Here is a 17,435-nt window from a genome sequence, read left to right as displayed (position 1 = left end):
ACTGAGATTTTGCAGTATCCTTCCCCTGGAGTGTGGAAGGAATGGGGATTTTGCAGTATCCTTTCCCTGGAGTGTGGTGGGAATGGAAGTTTTGCAGTATCCTTACCCTGGAGTGCGGTGGGAATAGAGGTTTTGCAGTATCCTTCCCCTGGAGTGGGTAGGGAACTGAGATTTTGCAGTATCCTTCTCCTGGAGTGGGGTGGGAATGGAGATTTTGCAGTATCCTTCCCCTGAAGTGGGAAGGGAATGGAGATTTTGCAGTATCCTTCCCTTGCCATGCCCACCAAGACACATCCACAGAACCGGTAGTAAAAAAAATGAATTTCACCACTGATCCGGATGGCCTACAAAGGGCACCCATAACGTCTTATACTGCAGCTTCCCCAAGATTTTCAAGGGCAACCCTATGTGCAGCACATTGCTATCCTATCCTATCCTATCCATTTTCTCTCCTCTCCTCTCTCCCTTCTCCCGTCTGTCCTCTATTTCCTTTGTTTGAAGCACAGCTGATAGGCATGGCAGAGAGGATTGTTGCGCCTCAGCTGTTTTACCCACTGGGGCTGCAATAGAAGGTAAGTGTTAGAGCTGTTTTCAAACGCGCCGCACATTTTCAGAGCATGCATTTGGAGCGCACGCTCAGCGAGTCAGTTGTTACCCCGGCTGAATCCCACCACTGGGCCACGGTATCCCCTTTAGCCCTAAACAGTGACAAGAACTCCAGGCAAACCACACCTCAGAGGGTTCAGAATAGCCTCGGTCATCATTTGTTCTGCCGCAGTGTGTGCAAATTTGCAGCAAAACGATTTTTCCTCCCTGAAGTGCTACAGATCTGCAAAAACCTCACTGTAATCTATTCTGGACCGGCAGGAACTCTTCCCTCGTTCTGCTTCTCATTCGCCCTGGCAGAAACTCCTCTGGCTTAACTTTGAGGTAGGCAGTTCAAGTCATCTCCGTTTTGCTTTTTAATGAATCGGCAACCTTAAACACTCAAAGATCCACAAAGGTCCTAACCGGAAGCCCCCTGTTCAATTCTGGAGCCAACCAGAAGTCCGGTTCCGCCACCATAGAGTCTCCTCCTAGTGTGGCCCCCTTTTTCCTCTATCTGTCCTAACCGGAAGCCCTAACAATTGTGGAGCTGACCGGAAAACCCTCCCCTTGCCATAGAGTCTCCTCCTGGCGTACTGTGCTTTCCCCCCCATCCCAACCGGAAGCTTCCCTCAAAATTGTGGTGCTGACTGGCGACAGGGAGCCACAGCAGAGGGAAGAAAGAACCACATGCAGCTCCAGAGCCGCTGGTTGCTGACCCCTGACCTACACATAAGGAGTAAAATAAGAAAGCAGCATAAGCAACGTCTTACTCCTAAAATAAAGTTACAAAGTTCAGCTTGTACGGTACCTGCACAAACAGCCGTTCAAAGGCTAGAAAGTTGTCCCATTTGGCATTCTGGGGGTCTTTTAGAGTCTGCACCACAGCCAGTGCGATCTGCAAAAGCCCGCAGTGGTTTTCAAGAGCGTCAAATTTCTTTTTGAAGAGCTGGATATACGAGTGAAGCTGTTCTGGGGTGACTCTCCCTGTGATGCAGGGGAAATAATATATATATATATTTATACATTACAGTCGTTCTCAAGATTATAGGAATAAAGCAAATGGAAAATGTAACTCGTGTCCAGATATATTTAGGCAATATTTTTCATGCAGAAAATAATATTTTTCATTTGTTCAATATAAAATTCCTCCACCCGCGTATTATCATGGCTCTCTTGTGACACTGTAACAACTGTATTCCTTAATAATTATCAGATGACTTTCAAGGTGTAAATCAGTGCACCTCTCCCAAAGTCTGTGGATGGAAGGGAGGGAGGGATGGAAATGAAAGAAAGGAGGGAGAGAGGGAGGGAGGAAATTAGAGGAATGAATCAGGTGGATAAGGAGTGGTATGTAGATGGTTCTATCCAGATTAGAAGCTAGGAAGGAAGGAAGGGGAGGAAGGAAGGAAGGAAGGAAGGAAGGAAATTAGAGGAATCAATTAGGTGGATAAGGAGTGGTATGTAGATGGTTCTATCCAGATTAGAAGCTAGGAAGGAAGGAAGGAAGGAAGGAAGGAAGGAAGGAAGGAAGGAAGGAAGGAAGGAAGGAAGGAAATTAGAGGAATCAATTAGGTGGATAAGAAGTGGTATGTAGATGGTTCTATCCAGATTAGAAGTTAGGAAGGAAGGAAGGAAGGAAGGAAGGAAGGAAGGAAGGAAGGAAGGAAATAAATAAATTAGAGGAATCAATCAGGTGGATAAGGAGTGGTATGTAGATGGTTCTATCCAGATTAGAAGCTGTGAAGGGAGGAAGGAAGGAAGGAAGGAAGGAAGGAAGGAAGGAAGGCAGGCAGGCAGGCAGGCAGGCAGGCAGGCAGGCATACACTAACAGCAGAAAGCAGTATATCTGAGTTCATTACTAAGTGATGATTCTCAAGGACAACGAAAGAATGAACTCTAAAAAAAACCCTTGCTTTGGGTGTTCCATAATGAATCAATCCAGAGCCGTATTACAGTTGGTTTCTTTCTTGATATTTTATTGCCCTTTATTTTGCTTAAACATTATCCAAAATCTTAAAAAGTTCATTTTGTTCTGGCAGTCCAACTAGGAAAAAGTGAATGAGATTGCAAGGAACGAACTGTCTTGATCGTCATGGCTTACACATTTCTATGCACTAAATTAAAGACAAGGGTGTGCACTCTTTTACTAATTAAGTTAAAGTTTATTTACTCTATTTTTTTCTCTAATTAACAAGCAACCAACCTGCCTACAAAACCCTAAGGAAAACCTTTGAAATGATTTCATTTATGGATTGCAAACCTTATCAGATATTAAGTTAACTTAGTTTAGGCCAGGGGTCGGCAAACTTAAACACTCAAAGAGCCATTTGGACCCATTTCCCACAGAAAAGAAAACACCGGGAGCCACAAAGGTCCTAACCGGAAGCCACCTGTTCAATTCTGGAGCTGACCGGAAGTTCAGTTCCCCCACCATAGAGTCTCCTCCTAGCATGGCATACTTTTTCCTCTACCTGTCATAAACGAAAGCCCTATCAATTGTGGAGACAACTGGAAAACCCTCCTCTTGCCATAGAGTCGTCTCCTGGCGCACTGTGCTTCTCCCCCCCCCCCCCCCCCCCCCCGGAAGCTCCTCTCAAAATTGTGGAAATGACTGTTGACGGAGCCGCAGCAGAGGAAGGAAAGAGCCACATATAACAGCATTCCGTGTGTCTTCAGTGTTTAGTCATGCCGTCCACATGACCACGGAGATGCCTTTCCACAGTGCTGGCTCTTTGGCTTTGAAACGGAGATGAGCAATGCCCCCTAGAGTCAGGAATGAATAGCACGTATGTGCGAGGGGAACCTTTACATTTATTAGATTAAATTGACAACATTTATTTCAATCTCAAAATTCATTTTGCAAAGAAATGCCTAAATGGGGTTTACATCATAATAATGTTCAAACTAAATTTCCAATGTGTATTTCCCCACGATGGCTGTGGTACAGATCCAACTCATACATTCAAAACTTTTTGGGATTATGAGGCTCATATAAGTGTTTCCTATGTTCCTATATTCCTTTCACAACGTCCAAAAATGGTCACATTTTGTTCCTTTCTCATATCTTGGATGTTCTTTCATGTTCCCATCAAAGTTCAAAAACACCTTATCTCCATAAATCTGTCCTTTCCTTTGAAGTCCTTTCCCACCCCCTTCCTGTTTTAAGGGATTTACAGTAGCTTTACTCCTGCTTCTCAAACAAAGGCTGCTGTGCCAGTATATTGTTACTGTAGGCTAAATCTGCCTTGTGCTTTTTAATGGGATCCTTTAGCCTTTCGTGTTTCATTCTGTGTAGTTTACTAAGGAGGCTCTTTTCCATTAGTGGAGGGGGAGGAGGCAAGAGAAAGGAGCATTTGTTTGTCTTATCCTCCTGGTAGCTTCAGCTTTTTATCATTCAGCATGCTAATAAAGGGACATAGTTAAAGGATTCAGGCTCCCTTCCGATTTACTGTCCTCTGTTAAAGCAAGGCAAGCTACTTCAGAAGTCAAACCATGGCATTGAGGACAACGGATCTTTGGTTGCTCAATTAAACGCTACTAGCAAAGATTCAAACAAAAGCATTATGAATCTTCACTCCCAGATGCTTTCCATACATCTGATCACTAAAATACTATCAACACTATCAAGCTATTTAGTAAGAATGTATTAATATTATTCTTCTCATCTTTCCTATTCATATTATTCTTCTCATCTTTCCTATTACTTATCTCCTTTTCTACTTATGACTATAACTTTGTTGCTTGTATCTTTACGATTTATATTGTTTTATTTAGTTTCCTAGTATGATTTATGTTGGTTCTCTCACTGTGTTGTACCTTATGATTTATGATGAATGTATTTTTATGATTACTATGGTCATAATTTATCACTTATAGCTTTTATGTACAATGAGAGTTTATGCACAGAAGACAAATTCCTTGTGCGTCCAGTCACATTTGGCCAATAAAGAATTCTATTCTATTCTATTCTATTCTATTCTATTTTCCTCCATTCTATTCTCCTCCATTCTATTCTACTTTCCTCCATTCTATTCTATTCTTTTCTATTCTATTTTCCTCTATTCTATTCTATTCCATTCTATTCTATTTTCCTCTATTCTATTCTATTTTCTTCCATTCTATTCTATTCTATTCTCCTCCATTCTATTCTATTCTATTTTCCTCTATTCTATTCTATTCTATTCTATTTTCCTCCATTCTATTCTATTCTTTTCTATTCTATTCTCCTCCATTCTATTCTATTCTATTTTCCTTTATTCTATTCTATTCTATTCTATTCTATTCTATTCTATTCTCCTCCATTCTATTCTTTTCTCCTCTATTCTATTCTATTTTCCTCCATTCTATTCTATTCTATTTTCCTCCATTCTATTCTATTCCATTCAATTCTATTCTATTTTCCTCCATTCTATTCTATTCTATTCTATTTTCCTCTATTCTATTCTATTTTCTTCCATTCTATTCTATTCTCCTCCATTCTATTCTATTCTAATTTCCTCTATTCTATTCTATTCTATTCTATTTTCCTCCATTCTATTCTATTCTATTTTCCTCCATTCTATTCTATTCTTTCTATTTTCCTCCATTCTATTCCATTCAATTCTATTCTATTTTCCTCCATTCTATTCTATTCTATTCTCCTCCATTCTATTCTATTCTATTTTCCTCTATTCTATTCTATTCTATTCTATTTTCCTCCATTCTATTCTATTCTTTTCTATTCTATTTTCCTCCATTCTATTCTATTCTATTCCCCTCTATTCTATTCTATTTTCCTCCATTCTATTCTATTCTATTCTATTTTCCTCCATTCTATTCTATTCTTTTCTATTCTATTTTCCTCCATTCTATTCTATTCTATTCTATTCCATTCCATTCCATTCCACTCTACTCTACTCTATGTCCCAGGCAAAAGATTCATTAATGCAATTACTGATACAATGCATTTATTTCTGCATATTATTAATCATGCAGTTTAATACCCTTGTGTAACTATTCTAATTCCATTACAAAAAACCCAAAACAGATAGTTGACTGCATGTCTGCAGAATCCACAGAAATGGTCTCCATGTATCAAAGGCATCAAAACCCTAATCACTTCAGAGAATCTAGCTTCCTGTCCAATGAGAACAAGCCCAACTTATCAAGTGAATGATCGTTAGTAAGTCATGTCACTTCTAGTGCATCCACAGTGGAGCTAGTTAATGGCGTATGGGCTCACCCATGCTCATCTTGATTGGCAGGTTCTCTCGGCTGGCGGCTTCCACCAGGTGTCTTCTCACTTCCATCAAACCTTCCTTCTGTTTTAGATTCATTAAGGACTCCCACAGAGTCCTCGCAGCTGGTTCTCTGTTAACGAAAGGAAAATGGACCAAGTTTAGACTAGCATCTGTTAAAAATCAAAAAAGGTTTAGTGAGGTCCATATTGCAGAATGCCAAGATATTTTAAAGTACAGAAATATGGCTCCACTTTTTTTATATATATTTTTTTATTTTTCCATTCCCATAACAAATAACCAAATGTATACTGTTACATAACCAACATTATTTTCTATTATTAAATATTTACATCAATGCGTCTTACCATCAACCCCACAAAAAGATTATTGGCTCTTCTGCTCTCCATACACCATATTTGTATCCTATCCCTCACTTCCTTCTTCCTCTCCTCCTCCTCCTCCCTACCTCCTTTCTTCCCTCTTTTAAAATAGCTGCCTCATTTTGGTTGGATCTAGGAACTGATAACGTACCGTGTTTCCCCGAAAATAAGACAGGGTCTTATTTTCTTTTGACCCCCCCCCAAATATGGCTTGGGCCTTATTATCTGGGGGAGGGGGTTATTGTTTTGAAAGGGGGGTTTCTGGGTGGCTGCTCTCTTGCGTGTGTGCTCCCAAAGAGCAAGGCACAGCAGTTATGAGGTGACCACGCTCACGAGTGGCCGCCCGGGAACCCCCCTTTCCAGCTGGCCAGAGCACCACTCACTGACCTAGTGGTATCCCGAAGGCACCAAGCCACGTGAGCGCCTGTTCCCCGCCCACCACGGCATGGCGCCTTCGGGATACCCCTAGGTCAGTGAGTGGTGCTCTGCCTGGCCGGAGGGGGGATGTCCAAGGGGTTTATTTTGGGGGGAGGGCTTATATTTTTGCCCACCTGAAAAATATTACATGGCCTTATTTTCAGCACGTCATATTTTTGGGGAAGCACGGTATTATAAGCATGGCATTAGGAACTGATATATCTAACAGCATGGTTTTATTAAAAAACGGAGTGTGTCATAACAGCAACTGAAGCCCAAGGTCAGGTTGAAAAACCAATACAGGTAGTTCTCGAGATACGACCACAATTGAGCTCAAAATTTATGCGTCAGGGTTCCAGGTAACACCCCCCAACCAGGTAAGACTCTGAGGCAGGCAGTTTCTCAAAGTTCCATTTTATTAGAGATGTCATATTGGCACAGCTGGGAAAATCTGAATCTGAAAGCTTCCAGGTTTGACTGGAACTTGTTGGGCAGGGGTCTGAAAGTTCAAACCCCTGCCCAGCACCCACATGTCTGGCACATGGCCCAATCAGGCACCATCCCAACTGGAGATACCTCCCAGTCATACCCCTCCAGGTGCAGGGCAAGATGAGAAAGGAATGTTGTTATGACTACCGTATTTTTCGGAGTATAAGACGCACCCTTTCACCCCCTAAAAGAGGGTGCGTCTTATACACCAAATGTAGCTCCGCCCACCCACTATCCCCCACTCTTTGGCCTCTGCCTCCCAGCAATTTACCCCCTTGCAGCAAACGGAGAAAATGGGGCTTGCGAAGATGGCAATAGGCTATGGCGATCCCTGCAGCCTAAAACAGCTGATCATCGGGAGGCCCATGCTTAAACTGAAATTGAAGATGAAACTTGCTGTTTGCTGCAAGGAGGCAAATTGCTGGGAGGCAGAGGCAGATTTTTTTTCTTCTTCTGATCAGGCTAAACTGAAACAGGCCCGTTTGTTGTTTGCTGCTAGAAGGTTAAGTCAATAACTATAAATGCCTATAGAATGTTCAAATTATGACTTATTAAACTTAATTATTAAAGACTGCTTTATTGTTGTTCTAGACAACTTAACAAAATGAAGAAGCTTTTTAAAACAAATGCTTGACCTGAAGAGGCCCAGTGCTATTGTATGTTTTTTCAAATATCAGAGAATAATATATACTTCCAGAAAGCCACATCAATTTTAACAACATCTGTACAAGTATAGCCTGAAATGTAACACCACAAACAGTGTATATCGTCTGTACCATTTGCTACTTGCTGCAAGGAGGCAAATTGCTGGGAGACAGAGGCAGACTTCCCCCACCTTGTTTTCTTCCCCAAAAGTGTCTCTTATACTTCGGAGCATTTTATACTTCGAAAAATACAGTATATATCTCCCATACTCCATATAATCCCCCCCCCCCATCAGTTTCCCACAGCAGGCCTATGCACTAATTGTGGCAGCCGTAAAGATCCAGAAAGATGGTCTCTGGGGCTGACCTTATGTTGCTAAGTGAAACATTTGTTAAGCGAGTTTGTCCTATTTTACAATTTTTCCTTGCTGCAGCTATTAAGTGAATCATTGCATTTGTTAAGTTAGTATCATGGTTGTTGAGTGAATCTGGATTCCCCATTGACTTTGCTTGTCAGAAGGTCGCAAGAGGGGACCACACAACCCCAGGACACAGCAATCATCATAAATACAAATTTACACATCACTTATGTATACAAATACATAAATACACATCTGAATTTTGATGACATGACCATAAAAGTGTGAAAAATGGCCATTCAGCGCCATTGTAACTTTGCACTAAATGAACCGTTATAAGTCAAGGACTACCTGTAATTTTGATTTACTATGCCTGCTTTACTTACTACTTAAAGGCTATTTTCCTAATTTATACTGTGCCAAATATTTCTAGGAACTTTTCTTAAAGGATTCTGATTTGCAAAAATAAAAATACACCAGAACGCAATTTCCAATATGCGTATGTGCTGCTTGGAAACATAAACATCACATTGTGAGGATTAGAGCCAGGTTCTTTCAAGGGCATCTTTTTGGAAGAGTGGAAAAGCAAATTAAAAAAATATTCCGGGAAACATTTGGTTTTTATATATGAAATGGATTTTTTTTTAAAAAAACAACCCAATTTCCCTCTTGCTTGTTTTTATGACGTGAACAATCCAGGGACAATGGATTTGAGAAGGGATCCCGGTCAGTCTTGCTTAGAAAAGAAGTCACACATGTTCACACTTAACTTTTTGACTCAACGGCAAATATCAGTCAGTGTTTGAACAAATCATGTGTGATATTTCATCCCCCCCCCCAAAACGAGCCGCGTGGAGACTCCTGGGAGGGGAGGGGTAGGCGGGGGTCAGCCAGTCGTTGCAACTACCTTGCAATACCACAGATTTTGCCTCCCTTTTGTGTTCTTACTAAATAATTCAGACCATATCTGTTGTGGCCCAGCAGGAGCCGTTGGAGCTGCCACCAGACTCCGACAGCGAGGGGCCCTATGAGTCGGCTCTGGAGGATGTGGAGGACCCTGGACAGGGTTCCGACTCCGAGGAGGGCGCAGAGAGGCTGGTTGACCAACAGGAGGCACCTGAGCCTTGGACCAGTGGGGAGGAGACAAGGGAGAGTGAGCCGGACGCCAGCAGTGAGTTGTTCCTGGATGCCTTGCACCGAAGAGCTAATAGGCGTCAGGAACAGTTGCGCAATTACAGGAGGTAATTGCACTCAGCTGGTGGTCATTAGGCTCCTCTCCAGCGCACATGTACGCTGGCCAGCTGACAGCGCAATGCCTCGTGTGCCGTGACAAATGGCTCCGTGTGCCACCTGTAGGTTTGCCATCCGGGCAATAGATAAAATGATATGTTCACCCCCAAAGACGGGTTAATCTTGACCCTAAGCCACTTCTGGCTATGCATACTCAGGCAGGTTCAATTGTTCAAAATTATTCCTTGCCTGACTTTCACATAAAAACTTTCATGTTTATCCCACAAAGAGGCTCAATGCGGAAGTTCCTTAACACCAGGCAGTAGCCAAAGTTAAAATAAAAGCCCAACAATAAGCCCAACATTATTAAAAATGTCAACACCTTTCCTAAAAAGCAATCGTGGTTTACACCCGCCAACTTTTTTGGCAACCGGGGACCGGTTCCATGGAGATAGGTTTTCCCACGGATTGGAGGAGATGTTGTTTCCTGTGCTGTCTGCATCCCACAGATGGTTCTTCACTTGTTTGCATGGCCCCGTTTTGTGACATGCCGTACATCGGTGCCAGTCCACGAACCACGGATTGGGGACCTCTAGGTTACACAATGAAATTTTAAGAGATGTTTCTGGAAGTGAAAATAATTGAACACAATATAGTTAGCTTGAAATGGTATGTAGGTGTGATGTAAGTGGCTCAAAGAGATAACTGAACAGAGGATAGAGTTGAAGTCGGAATTGTTCCTCCTGGAATCTTTGATGGGAAAATTGAGAAAAAAATTACAATACATAATACTACACATATTAACCACAAGCAGAATCGTTTTAGCACAGAATTGGAAACAAAGAGATGCTCCTCCCAGACCCAATTATAAGAAGGAAAATCTATGATTGTGCAGAAATGGATAGACTGTCTGTGGAAATGAAGGAGAGGGAAGAAACCGAGTACTATCAAATTTGGAATAGATGGCTTGAGAGTAAGCATAAAACTTAAGCTACAAGTGGTAAAAGTATAATATATAGAGTGCATTTAAATAAGCATATAACTTAGGATAATGATACAGATAGAATTTTTTGTAAATAAGATTGTTAAGAAAGATATGGATACCGATATGGAAAAGCTGCTATTAAGTCTAAATTTGTGTTTTGTGTTTTTTTCTTTTAAATGTTAGAAAATTCAATAAATACTTTAAAAAAAAAAGAAATGGTATGTAGAAATAAACGTAGAAAGCCCTCTTAAAACATACAGATCATCCTTGATGTTGCGAAAATTCACATTCATCTTACACGAAATACTCCAAGGAACATTGGGCCATCCGTCTAAGTCATCTTTATTTGTGACAGTGCATGAAAGCTATCTGACAGTAGGAGGTCTGGCTTCTATCAGGAGGCACCTCCCAATGATCATACTTGTTGAGAGTTTGAGGAGCCTTAGACCCAAACACATCTGGAGCACATCAGCATGTTCTGTGACAAGGCAACACAGCTTAAGATGCAGTATATCTGATGAAAAAACTGAATATTTGATAGACAACCAGCTGCCTCCCAGATGTTTTTGGCAACCAAAGCAAGGGATAATAAGGACGATGACGATTTAAAAAGTTAGTTATGCTGCCACCATCCAGAGTCTCGGAACAATTCAAAGGGATAGGAATTATAACTGGAAACAGCTGGAGGGCATCAGTTTGCCTATCCTGTTCTAAGCATTTTTTATTAATAATGTGTCAAAACAGAGTTGCACTAAATCTTCACTTCACAGCTTGATAGTACAGGCAGTCCTCGAGTTACAACACTTAATGGTCGTTCAAAGTTACAACGGCACTGGAAAAAGAGACCTATGACCATTTCCCATACCCATGGCCGTAGCAGCATACCCATGGTTGTGTGATTTACATTCAATACAATACAATACAATAGCAGAGTTGGAAGGGACCTTGGAGGTCTTCTAGTCCAACCCCCTGCTTAGGCAGGAAACCCTATACCGTTCCAGACAAATGGCTATTCAACATCTTCTTAAAGACTTCCAGTGTTGGGGCATTCACAACTTCTGGAGGCAACTTCTGTTCCACTGATTAATTGTTCTATCTGTCAGGAAATTTCTCCTTAGTTCTAAGTTGCTTCTCTCCTTGATTAATTTCCACCCATTGCTTCTTGTCCTGCCTTCAGGTGCTTTGGAGAATAGTTTGACTCCCTCTTCTTTGTGGCAGCACCTGAGATATTGGAAGACTGCTATCATGTCTCCCCTAGTCCTCCTTTTCATTAAACTAGACATACCCAGTTCCTGCAAAACATCATATGGTTTATCCTCCAGTCCCCTAATCATCTTTGTTGCTCTTCTCTGCACTCTTTCCAGAGTCTCCACATCTTTTCTACATCGTGGCGACCAAAACTGGATGCAGTATTCCAAGTGTGGCCTTACCAAGGCATTTATAAAGTGGTATTAATATTTCACGTGATCTTGATTCTATCCCTCTGTTTATGCAGCCTTCAGATGCTTAACGACTCATATTTATGACAGTTGCAATGTCCCGGGGTTATGTGATTTGCCTTTTGCAACCTTCTAACAAGCAAAGTCAAAAGGGAAACAAGATTCACTTAACAACCCTGCTACTAATTTAACAACTGTAGTGATGTGCTTAACAAATATGGCAAGAAAAGTCATAAAATGGGGCAAGATTCACTGTACAAATGTCCCTTTGAACAACATAAATTTTGCGCTGAATTGTGGCTGTTCGTCAAGGACTACCAGAGGCACTCTGGTCTTCTCTGTGGCTTGTTGAAGTTGATAGGCTGTTCATTCGTTCAACCTCGGTCTCTGAAAATGCCCTTTCTTTTCCCCCTTTCTAGCTGAACCCTTTCTACATCACCGTGACGTAACACGGTGGCTCAGTGGCTAAGATGCTGAGCTTGTCAATCAGAAAGGTTGGCTGGCTTCTATGTATCCGAATTTACAGCCTAAATGTTGGAGATGTGGCTCTCTCGATGCTACATATTTCCATATACAGTGGACCTGCCAAAAGGTTAAGGCACTTTGGATAAAAATATGGTGGATTATGCAAAATATCTTTAAAAGAAGGATAAAGTTTACTCCTCAGTTATTTTTACTAGGTATAAGTACTGACTTTACAGTGGTAGAGACTAACTTGATTCTGCACCTAATAATGGCAGCAAGACTGTTGGTGGCGCAATACTGGAAGAAGGAAGACTTGCCTACAATTCAAGAATGGACATTGAAAGTTACAAATTTAGCCGAGATGGCTAAAATATCGGCATATCTTAAAGATCACTCAAATGAGAGATATAAACGAGACTGGAAAAAATGGATTGACTATATACAAAATAAATACGGGACCAAGAAATTCCAGTTAGCCTATGCTTAAGATCAGGAATGATTTAAATTGTTTAAAGTTAGCTTAGCAAGAAGAAGCTAAGATCAATGTAGAGATGTTATTAATTTCTTTATTTCTTTTTTCTCAATAGATTTTAGACTGTGTTTGTTAAAAATCTATACCGTGTACGGGTTCTGGGAAGTCGGGGGGGGGGGAGGAGGAGGGGGGTCGGGGGGAGGGAGGGAGGGAGGGAGGGGTATACATCAGGCTAGACACGATGTGTTAGTTCTCAATGCAATGTGACTTCACATGTATACTGTTTTTCTCTAATTTTTCTTTTACAATAGGATAAGCCAAATACATTAACATATAGTGGAAATACACCGAGGGGAGGAGGAGTAGGAAAGAAGAAAGAAAGGTCGGCAGTTCTGCGGGTCAAATCCCTACCGCCGTATAACAGAGTGAGCTCCCGTTCGAAAGCATGTAAAAATGCAAGTAGAAAAATAGGAACCACCTTTGGTGGGAAGGTAACAGCGTTCTATGTGCCTTTGGCATTTAGTCATGCCGGCCACATGACCATGGAGACGTCTTCGGACAGTGCTGGCTCTTTGGCTTTGAAATGGAGATGAGCACCGCCCCCTAGAGTCGGGAACGCCAACTTTTTAGGGCGCTTCGGAAGGACCGGAGGTCGGGGATTATACGAAGCTCCGGGGGCAGCTCATTCCAGAGGGAAGGCGCTCCCACAGAGAAGGCTCTCCCCCTGGGGGTCGCTAGCTGACACTGTCTGGCCGACGGCACCCTGAGGAGGCCAACTCTGTGGGATCGCACTGGACAGTGGGAGGCTACCGGTGGCAGTAGGTGGTCTCGCGGGTATCCTGGGCCTAAGCCATGGAGCGCTTTAAAGGTCATAATTAGCACCTTGAATCGCACCCGGAAGACAACCCGGTAAAAAAACAGGGCGTTTTGGGGCTGTTTTGGGGGGTGTTTTCAGACCAATTTTTTTGGGCAGGTACTTGAGAGACCGCCTACTGCCAATTACCTCCACTAGGCCAATAAGATCCCATAAATTAGGCCTCCTCCGAATTCCATCAGCCGGTCAATGTCGACTGGCAACTACCCAGAGGAGAGCCTTCTCGGTGGCTGCTCCGACCCTCTGGAACGATCTCCCCGTGGAGATTCGTACCCTCACCACCCTTCAGACCTTCCGCGTAGCCCTTAAAACCTGGCTGTCCCGACAGGCCTGGGGCTAAAGACTTCAACCCCACCCGAATAGTATGACTGTTGCATTTTTTAACGATGTATTGTTTTCATGTATGTAACGTGTTTTGTCCTTCCCTCCCCCCGAATTGTGAGCCGCCCTGAGTCCCCTCAGGGAAAAGGGCGGCATACAAATAAAGTAAATGAAAAATGAATGAAAAACAGACCGAAAAACAACCTGAAAACAGCCCGAAAAATGGCCAAAAATACAGTCATTCGCGCACCCAACCAACTGGTCTTAGGGCTCTACATGCGTGCGCATTCCTTAATATATATATATTTTATTATGTTTTCATTCTATACAATCACATATTTACTGTGCTTGATCAGGGCATATAACATTGAGTAATAAACACGGCCTTCACTTATATAGAAAATGCCCTCTACAATACAAACCCAATATACCACCTTGGCCCACCATACACCCTCTTTCAACCCCCTCCAACTTTCATTCTTCCTTCTCACACACCCCTCTACGCCTACTTCCCCTCCCCTTCTTTCTAACCCTAACCCTGTCACTCCCTCTAATCCATTCCCTCCCTCCCTTCTCCTCCTCCTCTCTCTCACCCTCTCCACCCTCCTTCTTCTTTCACTCGACTCTTTCCTTCGGTATATTTCTATTATCTTCCAGTATATTCGGTTTGTTTTATTTTCGCACTAACATTGAAAAGCCACAGTATACAAATGCAATCATGGAATTTAACACATATTGTATTTCCCCCCTCCCCCCTCCCCCTAAATCCCCCCCTCCCTTCCCTCCCCCCCGACTTCCCAAAGACCATACGTGGTATAACTTTTGGACAATCACAGTCTAAAATATCTCTACATTGAACTCAGCTCCTTACTGTTACCCAAATTTTAAACAATTTAAATTGTTACTGATACTAAGCATAAGCTATCTGGAGTTTCTTAGTCCCATATTTACTTTTTATGTAATCAATCCATTTTTTCCAGTCTCGTTTATATCTCTCGTTTGAATGTTCTTTGAGATATGCTGAAATTTTGGCCATTTCGGCTAAGTTCATAACTTTCAAAGTCCATTCTTGAATTGTAGGTAAATCTTTCTTCTTCCAATACTGCGCCACCAAGAGTCTTGCTGCCGTTATTAAGTACAGAACCAAATTAGTCTCTGCTGCTGTAAAGTCAATACATATACCCAGTAAGAACAACTGGGGGGTGAATTTTATCCTTCTTTTGAGGATGTTTTGCAGGATCCACCATATTTTTATCCAAAATGCCTTGACATTACGATATGTCCACCATATATGAAAATATGTAGCATCACAGAAACCACATCTCCAACATTTAGGTTGAACATTTGGATACATAGAGGCAAGCTTTTTAGGATCTAGGTGCCATCTATAAAACATCTTATAAAAATTTTCTCTCAAGTTTTGTGCTTGTGTAAATTTCACATTTCTTACCCAGATTCTTTCCCATGTTTCAAGCATTATTGGTTCCTCGATATTCTGAGCCCATTTTATCATACAATCCTTAATCAGTTCCGTTTCAGAATCCATCTGTATTAGTACATTATATATCCTCTTTATATGCATTGAGCTTTGATCTCTTATTTGTTTAAACAAATTATCCTCAACTTTTACAAAGCCAATTTTTTGATCTGTTTTCCACCTAGCCTGTAGTTGACCATACTGAAACCACGTTTGAACTACCTTCTCTTCTTTAAGTACCTCTAAAGATTTTAGTTGCATCACCCCTCTTTCTGAGATAAGAAGTTGTCTATAGGTGGTTCTATCATGTTTTTGTTCTACATTCATATTTTCAATTGCATGTCTAGGAATTGCCCACATGGGCACTTTATCATTTAGTTTATGTTGATATTTTTTCCAAACCCGCAATAAAGCATTTCTTAAGATATGATTTTTAAATTTCTTATCCATTTTTTTGTTAAATAACAGGTAAGCATGCCAACCATATAACAAGTCATATCCCTCGATATTCAAAATTCTGTCATTAGTTAGATGAATCCAGTCACTAATTGCAGATAATGCCACTGCATCATAGTATAATTTTAAGTTAGGTAATTTCAATCCTCCTCTTTCACGTGCATCTTGCATTATTTTCATCTTTACCCTCGGCTTCTTTCCTGCCCACACAAATTTGTTAATACCCTTCTGCCATTCTGAAAGATTCGCATCTCTTTTAAGTATTGGTAACATTTGAAAAAGAAATAAAAATTTTGGTAAAATGTTCATTTTTACTGCCGCTATTCTACCCAGCAAGGACAAATGCAGTTTTTCCCACCTTTTCAACTCCAACTGTATACTATGCCAAAGTGGTTCATAATTATGCTTATATAATTTCCCATTTGAGATTAAAATATTAACTCCAAGATATTTAACTTTTTTAACTACCTCACATCTTAGCATCGCCCCCAGTTCTTCCTTCTGTTTGATAGTCATATTTATAGCTAATATTTTGGTTTTTCCTAGATTTATTTTAAATCCCGAGACTTGACCATATTGATTGATCGTGTTCAATAATACCCTACTAGATTCCTGCGGTTGTTCCAATATTATGACCAGATCATCCGCAAATGCACGGACTCTATATTCTTGCTGTCTAATTTTAATCCCTTTTAGACCGCCCAAGCCCCGTATCTTATTCAACAGTATTTCCAAAGTTATAATAAACAATAATGGGGACAGAGGACAGCCCTGTCTTGTACCTTTTTCAATTTGAAAGGAGTCTGTCAGACTTCCATTGACAATGATCTGGGCTGTTTGCTGCTGATATATTGCACCAATTGACCATAAAAAGCCATCTCCTATCTGCATTTTTTGCAATGTCTTCAGCAGGAATTGCCAATTAACTCGATCAAAGGCTTTCTCCGCATCCAAAAATATGAATGCGGCTGGGATTTGATTGTTCTTTCCCAGGTATTCTAAAGCGTTAATAATTAATCTAACGTTGTTCTTCATCTGTCTGCCCTGTATAAAACCAGTTTGATCGGTATGTATCAATTGTTGAATTACCACCATTAGCCTATTTGCTAATATTTTAGTAAAAATTTTATAATCTACATTGAGTAATGAAATAGGTCTATAGTTTTTTGGTTGGGTAAGGTCTTGGTCTTCTTTGGGTATCAACGATATGAACGCAGTCTTCCACAAGGGGGGCACTTTCCCTCCCGATTGAATTTTATTAAATAGTTCTCTGAGGGGTTCTACCATTTCTAACTGTAAATTTTTATAATAAACAGCTGTTAAACCATCTGTGCCTGGTGCTTTCCCTAACTTTAATTGTTTAATTGCCTGCAGAATTTCCCCAGAGGTTATAGGTTGATTCAGCTTATGCCTATGTTCTTCTCTAACTAGGGGAATTTTCTCTTTATCTAAGTATTTGTCTATATCTACGTCCTTAATTTTATCCCCTTTATACAACTCTGTAAAAAATGTGTGCGCATTCCTGTGGGCACTCATCAGTGTCATAGGCCATTACCTGGCACAGAGGATAAAAGGTGTGGAAGTATTAAAGGCTTGGCGCCGTGACAATGGTGGTTGTGA

General features: G+C 41.2%; 1 protein-coding gene across 1 annotated transcript in view; it reads right to left on the bottom strand.

Moving 5' to 3' along the window:
- SCFD2 (sec1 family domain containing 2) overlaps nucleotides 1–17,435 on the bottom strand; it is a 146,376-nt gene that overhangs the window by 104,071 nt on the left and 24,870 nt on the right. The window contains exons 3-4 of the mRNA XM_032224669.1: nucleotides 5,810–5,937; nucleotides 1,397–1,572 (exon numbers count right to left, since the gene is read on the bottom strand). Of these exons, the coding sequence (XP_032080560.1) occupies nucleotides 1,397–1,572; nucleotides 5,810–5,937 (304 nt within the window). The remainder of the gene's footprint in view (nucleotides 1–1,396; nucleotides 1,573–5,809; nucleotides 5,938–17,435) is intronic.

The sequence above is a fragment of the Thamnophis elegans genome, chromosome 9 (genome assembly GCF_009769535.1).
Source record: "Thamnophis elegans isolate rThaEle1 chromosome 9, rThaEle1.pri, whole genome shotgun sequence".
Lineage (NCBI taxonomy): Eukaryota > Metazoa > Chordata > Lepidosauria > Squamata > Colubridae > Thamnophis > Thamnophis elegans.
This window is presented reverse-complemented; position numbering and strand designations above follow the sequence as displayed.